The sequence below is a fragment of the Cyprinodon tularosa genome, unplaced genomic scaffold, assembly GCF_016077235.1.
Source record: "Cyprinodon tularosa strain WSP-4 unplaced genomic scaffold, ASM1607723v1 ctg1362, whole genome shotgun sequence".
Taxonomy (NCBI): domain Eukaryota; kingdom Metazoa; phylum Chordata; class Actinopteri; order Cyprinodontiformes; family Cyprinodontidae; genus Cyprinodon; species Cyprinodon tularosa.
Genome location: NW_024038181.1, coordinates 44,357 through 60,625, shown reverse-complemented (window position 1 = coordinate 60,625; position 16,269 = coordinate 44,357). Strand labels below are relative to the sequence as shown.

The 16,269-nt window shown below is 46.1% G+C and overlaps 1 protein-coding gene across 2 annotated transcripts; it reads right to left on the bottom strand.

Moving 5' to 3' along the window:
• Positions 1 to 312: 312 nt before the first annotated feature.
• On the bottom strand, positions 313 to 15,956 carry tmem170b (transmembrane protein 170B). Of its 2 annotated transcripts, XR_005280101.1 has the most exons (4): positions 15,551 to 15,956; positions 11,694 to 11,864; positions 4,118 to 4,891; positions 313 to 1,842 (listed from the first exon to the last, which is right to left on the bottom strand). XR_005280101.1 is itself a non-coding variant. In XM_038277977.1 (3 exons), exons 1-3 carry the CDS (start codon positions 15,702 to 15,704, stop codon positions 4,761 to 4,763), a joined length of 456 nt encoding a protein of 151 aa, XP_038133905.1. In that variant the 5' UTR covers positions 15,705 to 15,956; the 3' UTR covers positions 3,844 to 4,760. The 2 variants fall into 2 exon arrangements, 1 of the variants encoding a protein (XP_038133905.1); XM_038277977.1 differs by lacking the exon at positions 313 to 1,842 and having other exon boundaries at positions 3,844 to 4,891.
• Between the last annotated feature and the right edge of the window lie 313 nt (positions 15,957 to 16,269).

Sequence of the window (16,269 nt, the reverse complement as noted above, 5' to 3'; positions counted from 1 at the left end):
TCACACTGAGCCTGGTTCTGCTGGAGGTTTCTTCCTGTTCAAAGGGAGTTTTTCCTCTCCACTGTCGCTACAAGCATGTTTAGAGCGAGGGATTGCTGAAGAGTAAAAAAAAAAAGAAATAGTCATTCCTGCATTGATTTTCTTTCCAAATGCACAATTATTTTTTTCTTTTCTTTCCAACAACAATGGAACAAAAGTCACTCCATAAAGAGTTTAAAGGATATATTAGTATAAAAGTTACTTAGTGCTGCTTTGAAAAAATGATTAGAGCTAAATATTAAACAATCAGAAGAAAGACCAAGAGAAGCAGAGTTATTATTCATATATTTCATATTGCAAAAAGTTTTATTTCATCTGACTGTAGAATATTTACAGCACAGGAGAAGAGTTTGTACATAAATAGGCAGTAGTTATAAATATCAACGGTCTGGTTGGTATAAAATTAAAAAAGGGTGTATCTTACAGCATTTACACGCTTTGCACACGTTGAATCGTTTGTACAACCATTCCAAGCTGATTTGGACCTTCGGAACCAGCTTTGGAGTCAGTTTCTGCCTCAGACGGGTCAGCGGGTCAATCAGCAGCATCGTCATGATTGGGTTCCTGGAAACGGAACCGTCCGAGCAGCCATGCTGGTTCAAACATTCAGAAAGTTCTGATCCAAAACCACTGCTGCTCTCTCTGCAGGGGAGCACTGCCCCCCTGTGCACTGAGCTGGTACTGCAGGTCCGTTACATAATGCAGAGCACACACACACACACACACACATGGCACAGAGATTAGATTCAGAACAAACGTCTGAAAGGTGCAAATGTTTCAGAAAAAGAACAAAACAAAAAGATTGTGGAGAAAAAATAAATCTGATGAATAAAGCTTTGATCTACGGGAAACTTTGGCATTTGACCCGACGGAAAGATTCCTGTACAGGAAAACATCCGAGAGGAATAAACTCCTCATGCGTCATCAGGCCCAAAAAAACGGCAGAATAAACTCAGAGGAGCTTAAAGGGTTAACAACCGACCGGCGAGGATCGTCTCAGTCTACTTCCTGTTTCTGTGACCAGGCAGGATCCGAACGCCGTGGTTCTGCTATCAGACTCCGTTTAGAAACTCCAACATTCTACCTTTTAAAACCATAAAACTTCAATTTCCAGTGATAAACCAACAAGCAGATCATAAATCTAAAATAAATGAAACTTTTTAAAGTTCCTCTGGGAAAAAAACATCCGTGAGGTGAACATTTTCAGCCCCTTTTAGTCTGATACCCCTAAATAATGAACACAAGTCACCTAATTAAAGTCCGGATGTCTTCGAATTAAACTGAGAAGAAATGAAGCTGTTTAGATTGAGTGACTCTGGAGGAGCTGCAGGGATCCGCTGATCAGGGGGAACTACCGGTCCAAATGTTCTCCTCATGAAAGAGCAGCAAGAAGATAGAGAGAAGATTCCTGTTTGGAGTTTGTTCCAATTAGGAGGGACAGCCAGCCTGGGAAAAGGAGACCAGAAACGGAACCATCCTGCTACACAGAAAACATCCTCACACTCGGTGGTGGCAGCATCATGCTGTCACAGAAGCTGGTCAAGTTTGATGGAGTTAAACCCAAGAACCCATCAAAACGTCATGAAAACTACGCGTAACTTCATGATCGGATAAAATCCAGATAAAATGCGCTCAGGTTTGTGCTTCCAAAGGTTCCAAAGGTTCCTCAGCGCTGATCTGGCTTCTGCTGCTTGGATCAAACTGACCTGGATTCCATTTTAGTCTGGAGCTGATTGGAACATTTTTCCAAACACCTCGAACCTCCTGACATCTTTTTTCCCCCAAATCCAACAGATTTAGGATCTGGAAGGAAAGGAAAAGTTCGGACAATGGATCATTATTTATACCTAAAATTGATACCTTGGCAGTGATTTAATGAATATAATGAAAAAATAAAATAGTCTGGGAGCGGCCATTTTTGCCCTGATATAGTAGCCCCTCCCTCCTGCCATCTTCCAGCAGTGACGTCACGGTGCGGTAAGCCTAGCGCCATTCTCCCCGCTTTCCAAGCTAAATCAATGGCAACTACTAGACACATCTGCAATCAACAACAATTATTGAAGATTTCCAGAGGACTTCACCATTGAAATTCACCAGAGCTATAGTGAAACTGACAATGCCCACGTGCATGGCAGCTTGTGGTGGTTCTAGACCAAATGTATGAAATAAAAAACAGAACAGGGGATTCGAAAATATTAAGAAAGCTGCATTAATGTAGCCTGGTGAGACCATCCTGATCTCGCGAGCTTTCAAGGTTTCACTCGCAGATCAGTCTGGAGACTCCGTTAAAGAACATTTGGAGCCGTTCACCAAAGGAACGTCCAATCAGCGTTGGCTTTGAGGCGGGTTGAGGTGTGACGCAACGAGAAGCGCGACAGTTCAGTCTAAAGAACATGGCGGCTTCAGCCGATGAAACTAGCGTTAGCGTGGCTATCGAGCAAGTTTTATCGGAATTACAGAGTATTTCTTCTCTGAAAGAAGAGCAAAACACGGCTCTGGAGGCTTTTCTCAGAGGAAAAGATGTTTTTGCTCTTCTCCCGACTGGTTTCGGCAAGAGTAGCCTGGCTTGTGGTTGTGTTTTCGTCGTCGCTCTGTTAGTACGTCATATGCTTCGTTGATCTGATTGGTTTATTTGGCCCGTCTATCACCAACATAGGCCAATCAGCTAACCAGTATTTTCGCCCCTTCCCAAAATTACTTCAATGGAAGGTTTCCAGATGGATATGCGGAGCAAATCCATCTGGTGGAGTCAGGTTAGCATTAATTGGCTGATTTAATCAAAATTCTATGTCTTATGAGGTCAATATACACTCAGAATTTACGAATTTTACATATTTTCGACTTAAGTTAAAAAGACCGTTTTCTACCAAATCTGAGCAATTTGTTTTGAAAACAACATTTAGCAGATGAAAACTGGGATCCTATCTTAGCACCACTGAAGCTATCACCTTATTGTTTTTAAATAATCAGTAAAACAGAATTTGTAAAGAAAACAATGAAATAGATCCAAAGGACCCATCAGTAACCATGTCTGTCCCAGCATAGATCATCATTAGAATTTCTTTGAGTCTTATGTCTACAGTGGGGCACTGGCCCCCGTCTAGAACCGCCCATGTTTCTGATTCATGTAAATATTTTGCATTTTAAATGAAAAAAAATTTTCATCTGCCAATCTGCTCTATCCAGAACTCCTCTAGTGGAAAAGTTCTAGTTTCTCCTTTAATTTGACAAAAAAAAAAAAAATCTTCTTTAGGGAACCTAAATATGATTATTAATTTTAAAAAATAATCAACAGATTAATCAATTTATAAAGTAATCGTTAGTTGCAGCTCTAGTGCAAACCCTTAAAAAATACTTTGGTTCTGATCCAGTTTCAGATCTTTTCTGGTTCTGACCTGAGAATCAGAGAAGATCAGCTGAAGTTTTATGAAGGTAGATTTGTTTCTTTATTATTCAATCAAAAAAACTGTTGCTTCAATCTAAAAATTTATTTTCAATTAAAAAATCTTCACTTCAATGAAAAAAAAAAAATGTTTCTCTTGTTTGTTTGTTTGAAGCAACTTCTTTTTTGATTGAATAATAAAGAAACAAATCTACCTTCATACATTTCAATATGATATTAATAATATTTTGTAGAGGTCATCAAAGGTCAGTTAAAGGGCTGGTTATATCTATATATCTATATCTTTAAAATGACAGCGGCACAAATTAAAATTTTTGCTGCACAAACGTTTGACACTAATTTTGTCTGATTTGAAGAAGGTGGGGGGGCCAACTTCACTCAGGTGACGGCGGACAAGATGCAGGATGAGATGCTAGACGCTGCCAGACACTAAAGACTGAATTTAAGGATTTCTGAACGATCTCAGATCTAAACCACCGAGTCGTCGCAGCTTTTGTTGGGTTTGTTGTTCTGATTTTTTGCAGACTGCAGGAAAACTTTAATGGAATCCGATCTGACATTAATTAATAAACAATAAAATGATTATGACACCATCAGTGTTATTATGATTGAAGGGATCGACTTCAGCCCTCGATTTAAACCAAAGGTTTTCGACCATAACTGGAAGATCTTTACCGTTCATTTAAAGCCGACGTCTGAGCAGACCTGCACCCCACAACATGGCCGACCTTCTGATGCGTCGGTTCCACAGAGGGGTGAAGCCGGCGCAGCGTCTATTCTCCTACATCTATGTGCTGACTCTGGTTTGCTTCAGTCATTCTTAAACTCTACTGGAGAAAAGAGACGATCGTTTCCTGGAGAAAGCTCCTCCTCCAACGCCGACCGAGCTGCTTTTAGTCCAGAAGCAGCTCAGACGTCTGATCTCCTGCTGGAACATCAGGAATCTTCACGCATCTGATCAAATGTTTGCTGGTTTTCTGCTCCTCTTCCTCACAAAGTGCTGAACTCCAAACTTTCTTCCTCTGAGCTGGAGGCTGAAGCTGTGAAGCTCCACCAGCGTGGCGGCGATGACTGTTGGTTCTTCCTTCTGTGAACATCTCAGGTCGACAGGGATTCCTCCTGCAGCAGAGAGGCGGCGGCAGCGGCAGGATTATGGCTCCGGGAACAGATGAAGTTCTAGAATCTCAGGCTTTCAAATCAACCGCAGACAGCTGCATTAGTACTCCAGAATCAGTAGAGGGCGCCGTCTCCTGCATCCGAGTCCCTGCTGGACCTCTCCTCCGTCTGCATCCGTCCTTCATCCCGCTAAAAGTCTTCCTCACAGGGTGGCCAGGATGCGAGAGAAGGAGATAACGACTGACAGGGTGGTCTGACCCACTCCGAACACCAGGGCCTCCAGCGGAGCCATGTCCTTCCCCGCCACGCGGTAAACGCCCGCCACTGCCGCGCCTGCAGCAGAACACAGAGTCAGAGAGATCAACTTAGACCAACAAACTCCGACATTCGCTCAGGATGAAAAATCAAACCTGCATCTAAGTGAAGTAAAAATACAGTCAAAGCCCTCAATAACATGCTTCGTCCTTCCACTCAATTTTCCTTTGAGATGTTGATGGATCTTATGACCGACAAAGGATGAATTTAAAAGCAAACATTTTATTAAATACCAGTTTTCTGATGTGAAGAGGATCATTCCATAATGCTACGCTAATATGCTAATTGATATTTATTCTTACAGCTGTTCTAAATATTGACTGAATAAACAAAAATGCTTTCCGACTGCTGCAGATGGGCTAACGTTAGCACTGGCTGCTACAGACGGGCTAACGTTAGCCCTGGCTGCTGCAGACGAGCTAACGTTAGCCCTGGCTGCTACAGACGGGCTAACGTTAGCTCTGGCTGCTACAGACGGGCTAACGTTAGCCCTGGCTGCTGCAGACGAGCTAACGTTAGCCCTGGCTACTGCAGACGGGCTAACGTTAGCCCTGGCTGCTGCAGACGACGATCTAACGTTATCCCTGGCTGCTGCAGACGAGCTAACGTTATCCCTGGCTGCTGCAGACGGGCTAACGTTAGCATTGGCTGCTGCAAATTTGCTAATGTTAGCCCTGGCTGCTGCAGACGGGCTAACGTTAGCCCTGGCTGCTGCAGACGAGCTAACGTTATCCCTGGCTGCTGCAGACGGGCTAACGTTAGCCCTGGCTGCTGCAGACGGGCTAACGTTAGCCCTGGCTGCTGCAGACGGGCTAACGTTAGCATTGGCTGCTGCAAATTTGCTAATGTTAGCCCTGGCTGCTGCTGACGAGCTAACTTTAGCCCTGGCTGCTGCAGACGAGCTAACGTTATCCCTGGCTGCTTCAGACGGGCTAACGTTAGCCCTGGCTGCTGCAGACGGGCTAACGTTGGCATTGGCTGCTGCAAATTTGCTAATGTTAGCCCTGGCTGCAGCAGATGAGCTAATGCTAGCCCTGGCTGCTGCAGACGGGCTAACATTAGCCCTGGCTGCTGCAGACGGGCTAACATTAGCCCTGGCTGCTGCAGACGGGCTAACATTAGCCCTGGCTGCTGCAGACGGGCTAACATTAGCCCTGGCTGCTACAGATGGTCTAACCTTAGCACTGGCTGCTGCAGATGGGCTAACGTTAACCCTGGCTGCTGCAAATGTGCTAATGTTAGCCCTGGCTGCTGCAAATGTGCTAATGTTAGCCCTGGCTGCTGCAAATGTGCTAATGTTAGCCCTGGCTGCTGCAGATGGGCTAACGTTAGCCCTGGCTGCTGCAAATGTGCTAAAGTTAGCCCTGGCTGCTCCAGACAGGCTAACGTTAGCCCTGGCTGCTGCAGACGACGAGCTAACGTTATCCCTGGCTGCTGCAGACGACGAGCTAACGTTATCCCTGGCTGCTGCAGACGACGAGCTAACGTTATCCCTGGCTGCTGCAGACAGGCTAACGTTAGCCCTGGCTGCTCCAGACAGGCTAACGTTATCCCTGGCTTCTGCAGACGAGCTAACGTAATCCCTGGCTGCTGCAGACGGGCTAGCGTTAGCCCTGGCTGCTCCAGACAGGCTAATGTTAGCCCTGGCTGCAGCAGATGAGCTAATGTTAGCCCTGGCTGCAGCAGATGAGCTAATGCTAGCCCTGGCTGCTGCAGACGGGCTAACATTAGCCCTGGCTGCTACAGATGGGCTAACCTTAGCACTGGCTGCTGCAGATGGGCTAACGTTAACCCTGGCTGCTGCAAATGTGCTAATGTTAGCCCTGGCTGCTGCAAATGTGCTAATGTTAGCCCTGGCTGCTGCAGATGGGCTAACATTAGCCCTGGCTTCTGCAAATGTGCTAAAGTTAGCCCTGGCTGCTCCAGACAGGCTAACGTTAGCCCTGGCTGCTGCAGACGACGAGCTAACGTTATCCCTGGCTGCTGCAGACGAGCTAACGTTATCCCTGGCTGCTGTAGATGGGCTAACGTTATCCCTGGCTACTGCAGACGGGCTAGCGTTAGCCCTGGCTGCTCCAGACAGGCTAATGTTAGCCCTGGCTGCTGCAGACGACGAGCTAACGTTATCCCTGGCTGCTGCAGACGACGAGCTAACGTTATCCCTGGCTGCTGCAGACAGGCTAACGTTAGCCCTGGCTGCTCCAGACAGGCTAACGTTAGCCCTGGCTGCTCCAGACAGGCTAACGTTATCCCTGGCTGCTGCAGACGAGCTAACGTTATCCCTGGCTGCTGCAGACGGGCTAGCGTTAGCCCTGGCTTCTCCAGACAGGCTAATGTTAGCCCTGGCTGCAGCAGATGAGCTAATGTTAGCCCTGGCTGCAGCAGATGAGCTAATGCTAGCCCTGGCTGCTGCAGACGGGCTAACATTAGCCCTGGCTGGTACAGATGGGCTAACCTTAGCACTGGCTGCTGCAGATGGGCTAACGTTAACCCTGGCTGCTGCAAATGTGCTAATGTTAGCCCTGGCTGCTGCAAATGTGCTAATGTTAGCCCTGGCTGCTGCAGATGGGCTAACATTAGCCCTGGCTGCTGCAAATGTGCTAAAGTTAGCCCTGGCTGCTCCAGAATGGCTAACATTAGCCCTGGCTGCTGCAGACGAGCTAACGTTATCCCTGGCTGCTGCAGACGAGCTAACGTTATCCCTGGCTGCTGTAGATGGGCTAACGTTATCCCTGGCTACTGCAGACGGGCTAGCGTTAGCCCTGGCTGCTCCAGACAGGCTAATGTTAGCCCTGGCTGCTGCAGACGACGAGCTAACGTTATCCCTGGCTGCTGCAGACGGGCTAACGTTATCCCTGGCTGCTGCAGACGGGCTAACATTAGCCCTGGCTGCTCCAGACAGGCTAACGTTAGCCCTGGCTGCTGCAGACGACGAGCTAACGCTATCCCTGGCTTCTGCAGACGGGCTAACGTTAGCCCTGGCTGCTCCAGACAGGCTAACGTTAGCCCTGGCTGCTGCAGACGACGAGCTAACGCTATCCCTGGCTGCTGCAGACGGGCTAACGTTAGCCCTGGCTGCTGCAGACGACGAGCTAACGTTAGCCCTGACTGCTGCAGATGGGCTGACATTAGCCCTGGCTGCTGCAGACGGGCTAACGTTAGCCCTGGCTGCTGCTAGCCTCCGAGGTCCGGTAGTTGCCATGGTCCTCTAACCATTGGAACATTTTTTTTTATTTAAATCACTAACGTAGATGATCCACCCAGAAAAACAACATCCTCCACTTTAGCTTCAATATGTTCCAGTTGGAATCATATGATTTCATATATCATACGTGTTTGTGTGTAAAGTGCTGTTTTATTTATGTTAATCCACATGTGTTTGTATCGTTAATCTTTTTAAATGAAGTAAAATAGTGGCTTGTCTGGCATCATGATTAAGTTCGTTAATCAATCAGGCCTTAAAAATGGAAGCTGGAGAGCAGCACAACTGATCCAACCTTTGTTATCTGATGAAAACAGTTTAGAGGTTTTTGCAGTTTGACATTTTCGCTGCACTCAGTGACATTTCCTTCATCCCCCTCCCCCCACTGCTGCACATTAATAATAAAGTATCCGTCTATTCTGGGCTGATGCTGTGACTCACACACCGATCCCTGAGGGAAGGTGAGGAAATAAAGCGCTTGAGATGAACCTTCAAAAAGAAAAGCTCTGAGAAAAAGAAAAAAAAAAAAAATGCTGGAAAATAGTACTTTATCTCCACCTTATGGTAATAAATGGAATTACACAAACAATTCGGTCAGTTTTTTTTTTACATTTCTGCTTGTTTAGATTGGGTTTATATAAACACTCCCAGTTGATGCTCTACCTTTGTAGTCTCTGAATGGAGATTACTAGTGGTTCCTAGAATTTCTAAAAGTAGAATGGGAGGCAGATCTTTTAGTTCTCAGGCTCCTCTCCTGTGGAACCAACTACCAGTTTTAGTCCGTGAGGCAGACACCCTGTCTACTTTTAAGGCTAGGCTTAAAACTTTCCTTTTTGATAAAGCTTCTAGTTAGAGTGGCTCAGGTTATCCTGAGCTATCTCTATAGTTCTGCTGCTATAGGCTTAGACTGCTGGAGGACATAGGGACCCCTTTTTACTTCTCCCAGAATCTGTTAGTTCAATCTCTAACGTTCTGCTCTCTCTGCTTTTTCTCATAGTAGCTTCATCTGGTCTGTTCCTGTTTGGCTGTGACTCCATCCTGGAGAGAAATATCAGCTGTGCTGCTGCCATCAACACCTTTGTATCTAGATGTTGGAGCTTGGCCTGTTTTCCAGTGTAGTCCTGTTTCTCTGACTGTGACTAACTGGATGTGCTCTCTTCATCCTCTGACATGGGAGCTGGCTCGGAGCTCGTCTGCCTGGCTGTGTGTTTCCTGGACGGGGACGCCTTTACAGCTGCTTTTCGTATCTAAGGCAACTGATTCCAAACTAGATGACAAACAGGAAGTAAATATAATATAAACATAAACTTTAACATAACTTTTATGTCCCTAAAACGGTCGCTTAGATCTTCCCAGTAACTGATTGACGCACAGCCTCTCACCTCCTCCATAGTTGGTTCCTCTGCTATCCTTTGATTCAATTAGCATTTATGTGCGGACATACAAGCAGGAACAAAATCGGCCTTTTATCACCTACAGAACATCTGCAGGACTAAAGAACTAAAGTATCAGCAGGAGTTTGAAAACATTAGGCAACACTAGGCCCCAAGTTCATGGGGGCCCCATTAATGTTGTGCACATTAATTATATTTTTGATAAAAATCCTTTGTCTAAAATGCCATCAGAACGCTGATAATATTAAGTGTGTCTCAGCCCCCCCCCTTCAGTGTCCACCATATTGGATCAGTCCATTTGCTGCACATGTTCAGAAAGGTCCAAACAGACCTGCAGCTGATCCAGAATGCTGCTAAAATCCATCAGTTTAAATCCAGATTAATAACCTGAGATCTAAACATTATTAGTTCAGTTTTCAGCCCAACTTTCCTGTTTCTATCATTTTAAATTTTTTACACATTTCTCTTATTTTAATTGTCCATTTCTATTCTCTTTAATCATCAGCAAAGCATTTTCTTTTCTCCTCATGTTCAGTACTTTAAATTGTCTTGCCACTAAAATGTGCTACAAACGCTAAAAGCTGCCATTTCTCACACAATTAAGCAGCTATTTATAGACGTGCTTTTCTCCATCTGATGAATCATCTAATCTTACAAGTGTGGATCCAATCTGCTGATTTAACACCTTCTTCTTCTTGTTAGAATAAAAGCGTCTCTACGGCGATAAATAAATAGGGATAAAATGTTTCTTCATTGTCCAGCTGAGGAAAAGTCGCTCATATTCAGAATTCAAACTTCTGAAAGTTCTTTAAATCTGAAATGATTCCATCCTGTTCAATAAATGATCAGTGTTTTTAATTCAGAGTAATTTTCATGTGAATGTGCTTTACTGGAGGCATCCATGTTTGTCAAAGAACACTACTGCCACCTACTGGTTAGTGACGTCACGGTGCGGTATCGGCTGTTGATCAAGTCCCAGTGCTGTATCTGGTGTTTGTCACAACGCTCTATTATCCAAGTCATCTTGAAAACATTCTTCTTCCAAATGTTGGCTACATATTACGGGTTTTTTCTCTGGCCAGAAGTTCGATGGCAAATCCTCCCTCTTCAAGTTGGCGATCCAACGACCAACCCGTCCGTGGAGGATCAGGAATCAGAAAGGTGGAATAACTCTTTTTTTTCACTTTTACCCGATGTATTCCAGCATCCAGCTGCCATGCACGTGGGCATTGTCAGTTTCACTATAGCTCTGGTGAATTTCAATGGTGAAGTCCTCTGGAAATCTTCAATAATTGTTGTTGATTGCAGATGTGTCTAGTAGTTCCCATTGATTTAGCTTGGAAAGCGGGGAGAATGGCGCTAGGCTTACCGCACCGTGACGTCACACAAATGATTATTATGTGTTTTTTTACTGATTAATGCTAAATTCCTTAAATCACAGCAAACGTATTAGTTTTAGGTATGAATAATAATCCATTGATTATTTCTTGCTGACCGGACTGTTCCTTTAAATGAAAACATCTATTTTGTGGCACAGGTCTGATTTTTCCAACCTGTATCCTCTGGCACCCGTAGAGTTCAGAACCTAGATCTGACCCGTTTACTGCAATTATTTAGTGCCGCGTTTAGCAGACGTAGTCGCTGTGGCGTAAATATCGGTAAGCAGAGACAGCAGTTGCTTATGGGCTCACAACCTCTTAGGGGCCTCGTCACTGACACTTGGTGGGCCCCCAATGCAAATCTAGACTAGGACGTCTCTTTGCAGATGTAATGGTGTTAAAAAATTCCATTGGTCTCATTGTCTTCTGCCAGATGAGACCGATGTCCCGGTGTGACGTCACTGGTTTTGTGGCCACAATTCAAGCATTTGGTTGCTAAGGCGGTTGCTATGGAGTGTTCTCAGATATCAAAAAACGTTTTTGCCATTCGTTAATAATAACCGTTTATGAACTCCTCACAGCTTCTTTGAATTTACTGACTTAGAGCCACATTTCATTTTATTTCATTCGTTTTGCTGTTTTTCTCTTCATTGGGGAACCAGACACTTACTGTGGATTAAGCCACTTTTCAAGCATTCATCGTTAAAACATTTTCAGTTAAACATTAAACTGAAGGTATTTTGTAAAAATGAGGCCACTGGACTTTGACTAGGCCATGAAAACATCTGCTGTAGATCTGCTGCTGCCTTTCAGATCACTGATGACCACCAACCCCCCGAACTTACTGGTGATGACGCCTCCAGAGAGGGAGGCCAGGAAGCCCACGCTGACCAGCACCATGGTGATGAGACGCCCCCACTTGTGGCGCTGCAGCATGACCAACATCAGCAGGCTGCCGACGCCGTGGATGAAGAGCGAGGAGAAGAGACACCACAGGAAAACCCAGTACCACATCTCTAAAGGGGGGGAGGGAGAGAGGACGCCATTAATACCTTAGAGCCGCAGGTCCGAGAACCATCAGCACGCCAGAGGAGTGGAGGAGGAGGGAGGGAGGGAGGGAGGGAGGGACGGAGGGAGGGAGGAAGGAAGGAAGGAAGGAAGGAAGGAAGGAAGGAAGGAAGGAAGGAAGGAAGGAAGGAAGGAAGGAAGGCAGAAAAAGGCGTGAAGGAAGGAAGGAAGGAAGGCAAAGGTGTGAGGGAAGGAAGGAAGGAAGGAAGGAAGACAAAGGCGTGAAGGAAGGAAGGAAGGAAGGAAGGAAGGAAGGAAGGAAGGAAGGAAGGAAGGAAGGAAGGAAGGAAGGAAGGAAGGAAGGAAGGAAAAGGCGTGAAGGAAGGAAGACAAAGGCGTGAAGGAAGGAAGGAAGGAAGGAAGGAAGGAAAGAAGGAAGGGAGGAAGGAAGGAAGGAAGGCAGAAAAAGGCGTGAAGGAAGGAAGGAAGGAAGGAAGGAAGGAAGGAAGGAAGGAAGGAAGGAAGGAAGGAAGGAAGGAAGGAAGGAAGGAAGGAAGGAAGGAAGGAAGGAAGGAAGGAAGGCAGAAAAAGGCGTGAAGGAAGGAAGGAAGGAAGGCAAAGGTGTGAGGGAAGGAAGGAAGGAAGGAAGGAAGACAAAGGCGTGAAGGAAGGAAGGAAGGAAGGAAGGAAGGAAGGAAGGAAGGAAGGAAGGAAGGAAGGAAAAGGCGTGAAGGAAGGAAGACAAAGGCGTGAAGGAAGGAAGGAAGGAAGGAAGGAAGGAAGGAAAGAAGGAAGGGAGGAAGGAAGGAAGGAAGGCAGAAAAAGGCGTGAAGGAAGGAAGGAAGGAAGGAAGGAAGGAAGGAAGGAAGGAAGGAAGGAAGGAAGGAAGGAAGGAAGGAAGGAAGGCAAAGGTGTGAGGGAAGGAAGGAAGGAAGACAAAGGCGTGAGGGAAGGAAGGAAGGAAGGAAGGAAGACAAAGGCGTGAAGGAAGGAAGGAAGGAAGGAAGGAAGGAAGACAAAGGCGTGAAAGAAGGAAGGAAGGAAGACTAAGGCTTGAAGGAAGGAAGCAAGACAAAGGCGTGAAAGAAGGAAGGAAGGAAGGAAGACAAAGGCGTGAAGGAAGGAAGGAAGGAAGGAAGACAAAGGCGTGAAAGAAGGAAGGAAGGAAGGAAGGAAGGAAGGAAGGAAGGAAGGAAGGAAGGAAGGAAGGAAGGAAGGAAGGAAGGAAGGAAGGAAGGAAGGAAGGAAGGAAGGAAGGAAGGAAGAGGCATGAAGGCGGGAAGGAAGGAAGGAGGGAAGGAAGGAAGACAAAGGCGTGAAGGAAGGAAGGAAGGAAAAGGCATGAAGGCGGGAAGGAAGGAAGGAAGGAAGGAAGGAAGGAAGGAAGGAAGGAAGGAAGGAAGGAAGGAAGGAAGGAAGGAAGGAAGGAAGGAAGGAAGGAAGGAAAAGGCGTTAAGGAAGGAAGGAAGGAAGGAAGGAAGAAGGAAGGAAGACAAAGGTGTGAAGGAAGGAAGGAAGGAAGAAGGAAGACAAAGGTGTGAAGGAAGGAAGGAAGGAAGGAGGGAAGGCAGAAAAAGGCGTGAAGGAAGGAAGGAAGAAGGAAGGAAGACAAAGGTGTGAAGGAAGGAAGGAAGGAAGGAAGGAAGGAAGGAAGGAAGGAAGGAAGGAAGGAAGGAAGGAAGGAAGGAAGGAAGGAAGGAAAAGGCGTTAAGGAAGGAAGGAAGGAAGGAAGGAAGACAAAGGCGTGAAGGAAGGAAGGAAGAAGGAAGGAAGACAAAGGTGTGAAGGAAGGAAGGAAGGAAGGAAGGAGGGAAGGCAGAAAAAGGCGTGAAGGAAGGAAGGAAGACAAAGGTGTGAAGGAAGGAAGGAAGAAGGAAGGAAGGAAGACAAAGGTGTGAAGGAAGGAAGGAAGGAAGGAAGGAGGGAAGGCAGAAAAAGGCGTGAAGGAAGGAAGGAAGGAAGACAAAGGTGTGAAGGCAGGAAGGAAGAAGGAAGGAAGACAAAGGTGTGAAGGAAGGAAGGAAGGAAGGAAGGAGGGAAGGCAGAAAAAGGCGTGAAGGAAGGAAGGAAGGAAGACAAAGGTGTGAAGGAAGGAAGGAAAATTATTAAAATATAAGTCAAGAAGAGGAAACAGACAGGAAGGAGGAGGAAAGAAAAGCTTAATGAAAGGAGGGAAATAGGATGGAAGTTTTCAAGGAAGGAAAGGAACCAACTTTTAGACAAAGTACTACGCTATAAAATATGGAAATCCAACGATTTTTCCCTTTTCCAGACTTCCTGTGAAAATGTTTCTAAACCCTCTGATTTAGTGGAGCTGCTGGTTCTAATCCCGCAGCTCCAAGAGGAACTCCAGGATGTTTCTGGATCTTCTGCAGGATGGAGGGTGAGCAGAAGGAATGACTCCAGAGTCTCTGCTGGTTTCTGGGTCACAGCCTGAAAGATTTAGATTTATTCTGTTTATAAATATTAAATCTGCATTTAGTTAAAAGCTGCTGATTAAATTAAAAACCCAAAACTTTGTTTCCTCTTCTTGTTGACTTATCTTTAAATAATTGTCCATCCTTCCCTCCTTTGTCTTCCTTTCTGTTTGTCAAAAATACAATTACTGAAATAGTTTGTATTAAAACCACATTTCAGCCGTTGGGGTTTAGTTTAATTAACATTATTTTAGTTCAAGTGTTCTACTTATAAACTTCTAGTTATATTTCAGCAAAGTTTGGTTTTGTCTTAAACAGCACGGCTGAGTTAACCTCATGTTTGGTCTTTATGTGAAATCTGCTTCCCTAGATGTAGAGTGAACAGATGCGTAACCGCACACGGTGTGGGTCTGTTTGCACACCAGCAGCTGCACGTATTTTATCTTCTTTTCATGGTTTGCTGAAGTAAAACTGCTGCGCCGCAGATCTCATAAACAGGAAATGCATTAGTTTAAGCTGTCAGGGGCCCTGAGAGGAAAACCAGAGGGGCCCCGGATCTTAATGAGCTGCTTCTGCTTTTCTTGCTCGTCTCCAACTCTCTATCTGATATGTCAGGAGCTCGTTAGGATTTTATCACCTGGCTGCTGCTAATCTGTGCAGCTGAAGGTCTGAGGGTCCATGCACGCCGCTCTGCAGCAGCTCCATAAACCTCTGTCACCCTGCAGCTTTCTGCTGAGTCAGCATTGCAAACTTTGAGGTGCCTCTCCTCACAGCAGCTGAGAACACATCCGCTCCTGGTTTGGTGTGTTTAAATGACACAGCAGCCAAGCCTCCAAACAGGACTGCAGCTCATCAGAGCTGGCCTTCCTGCAGAGCAGAACATGACTGATGGTTCTGCAGCAGCTTCATGCAGATGTGATGCAAACTGAAGGCAGGAGATCATCTCCGGGGATTTTTAACCCTTCACACCTCAGACAGCTCAGTGATCTCCATGGAGAATCTTCTGCCCTCATCTGACCTGCAGCTTTTCATCTCTTCCTGGAGACAAAGGGAGGCTCTAACAGCCATAACGGATCAGGAGGTTCTGCAGGAGGTTCGCCCCCCCCCGGCCCTTTAAAGCGCAGCTTTCTTTTACTTTCCTTCTTTCTTTCTTCTTGTTTAATGGCGGTTGACAAGCAACTTATTGGTGTGCATTACCGCCACCTACTGGTAGCTTTCTTTCAAAATCATTTAATGGTTTAAAATGGACGCCACCCCCCCCACGGTCCCCCCCCTACCTGTGAAGTGCTGCAGGCTCGCGCCGTGGACCCAGAGGCTCAGCACCTGCTGGACCGACAGGTTAACGGAATAATCCCGGCTCATGGCTCCGCCGCCGCCCGGCTTGGCAGCCCTCTTTGTCGGATATCTGGGCTTGGCTTCGGACGGAGGCATGGAGGAGACCGGGGCGGGGGGGCGGAAGGCGGCTTCGCCTCTACCGGTGCCGCTGCTTCGGCCTGACGTCCGTGTCCGCCGCGGGAAGGGCAGGGCCGCTGGGTGGTCGGTCGCTCCTCGGTGCCGTGGGCTGAGCGGAGGCCATGATGAGGACGGGCAGCGGGCGGGGGAGGCGCGCGCGGGCGCGCGGACGGTCAGCTCGTCCTACATCAGCTGGTCCCGCTGCATCATCCTTAAAGGGCCAGCAGCCCATCTGGCTTTACGGAGGAAACGCTGCGGCGCCTTAAACCGCTCTGTGAATTAGAGCAGAGAATGAGGGACGCTCAGATTTTTTAAGGTTTACATTTATGGAATCCTCTGTAAAAAAAGAAAGAAAAATGAATTATTTAATTATAATGAAATAGCATCTCATTACAATCAGACAGTATCCTGGTATCTCATAATGAGGTAAGATCTCATTATTTTAATTTACTATCTCATTATAATGAGTTACTATACCATTATTTTGAGATACTATCTGATTATATTGAGATAGTATCTCATTATTTTAATTTACAATCTCATA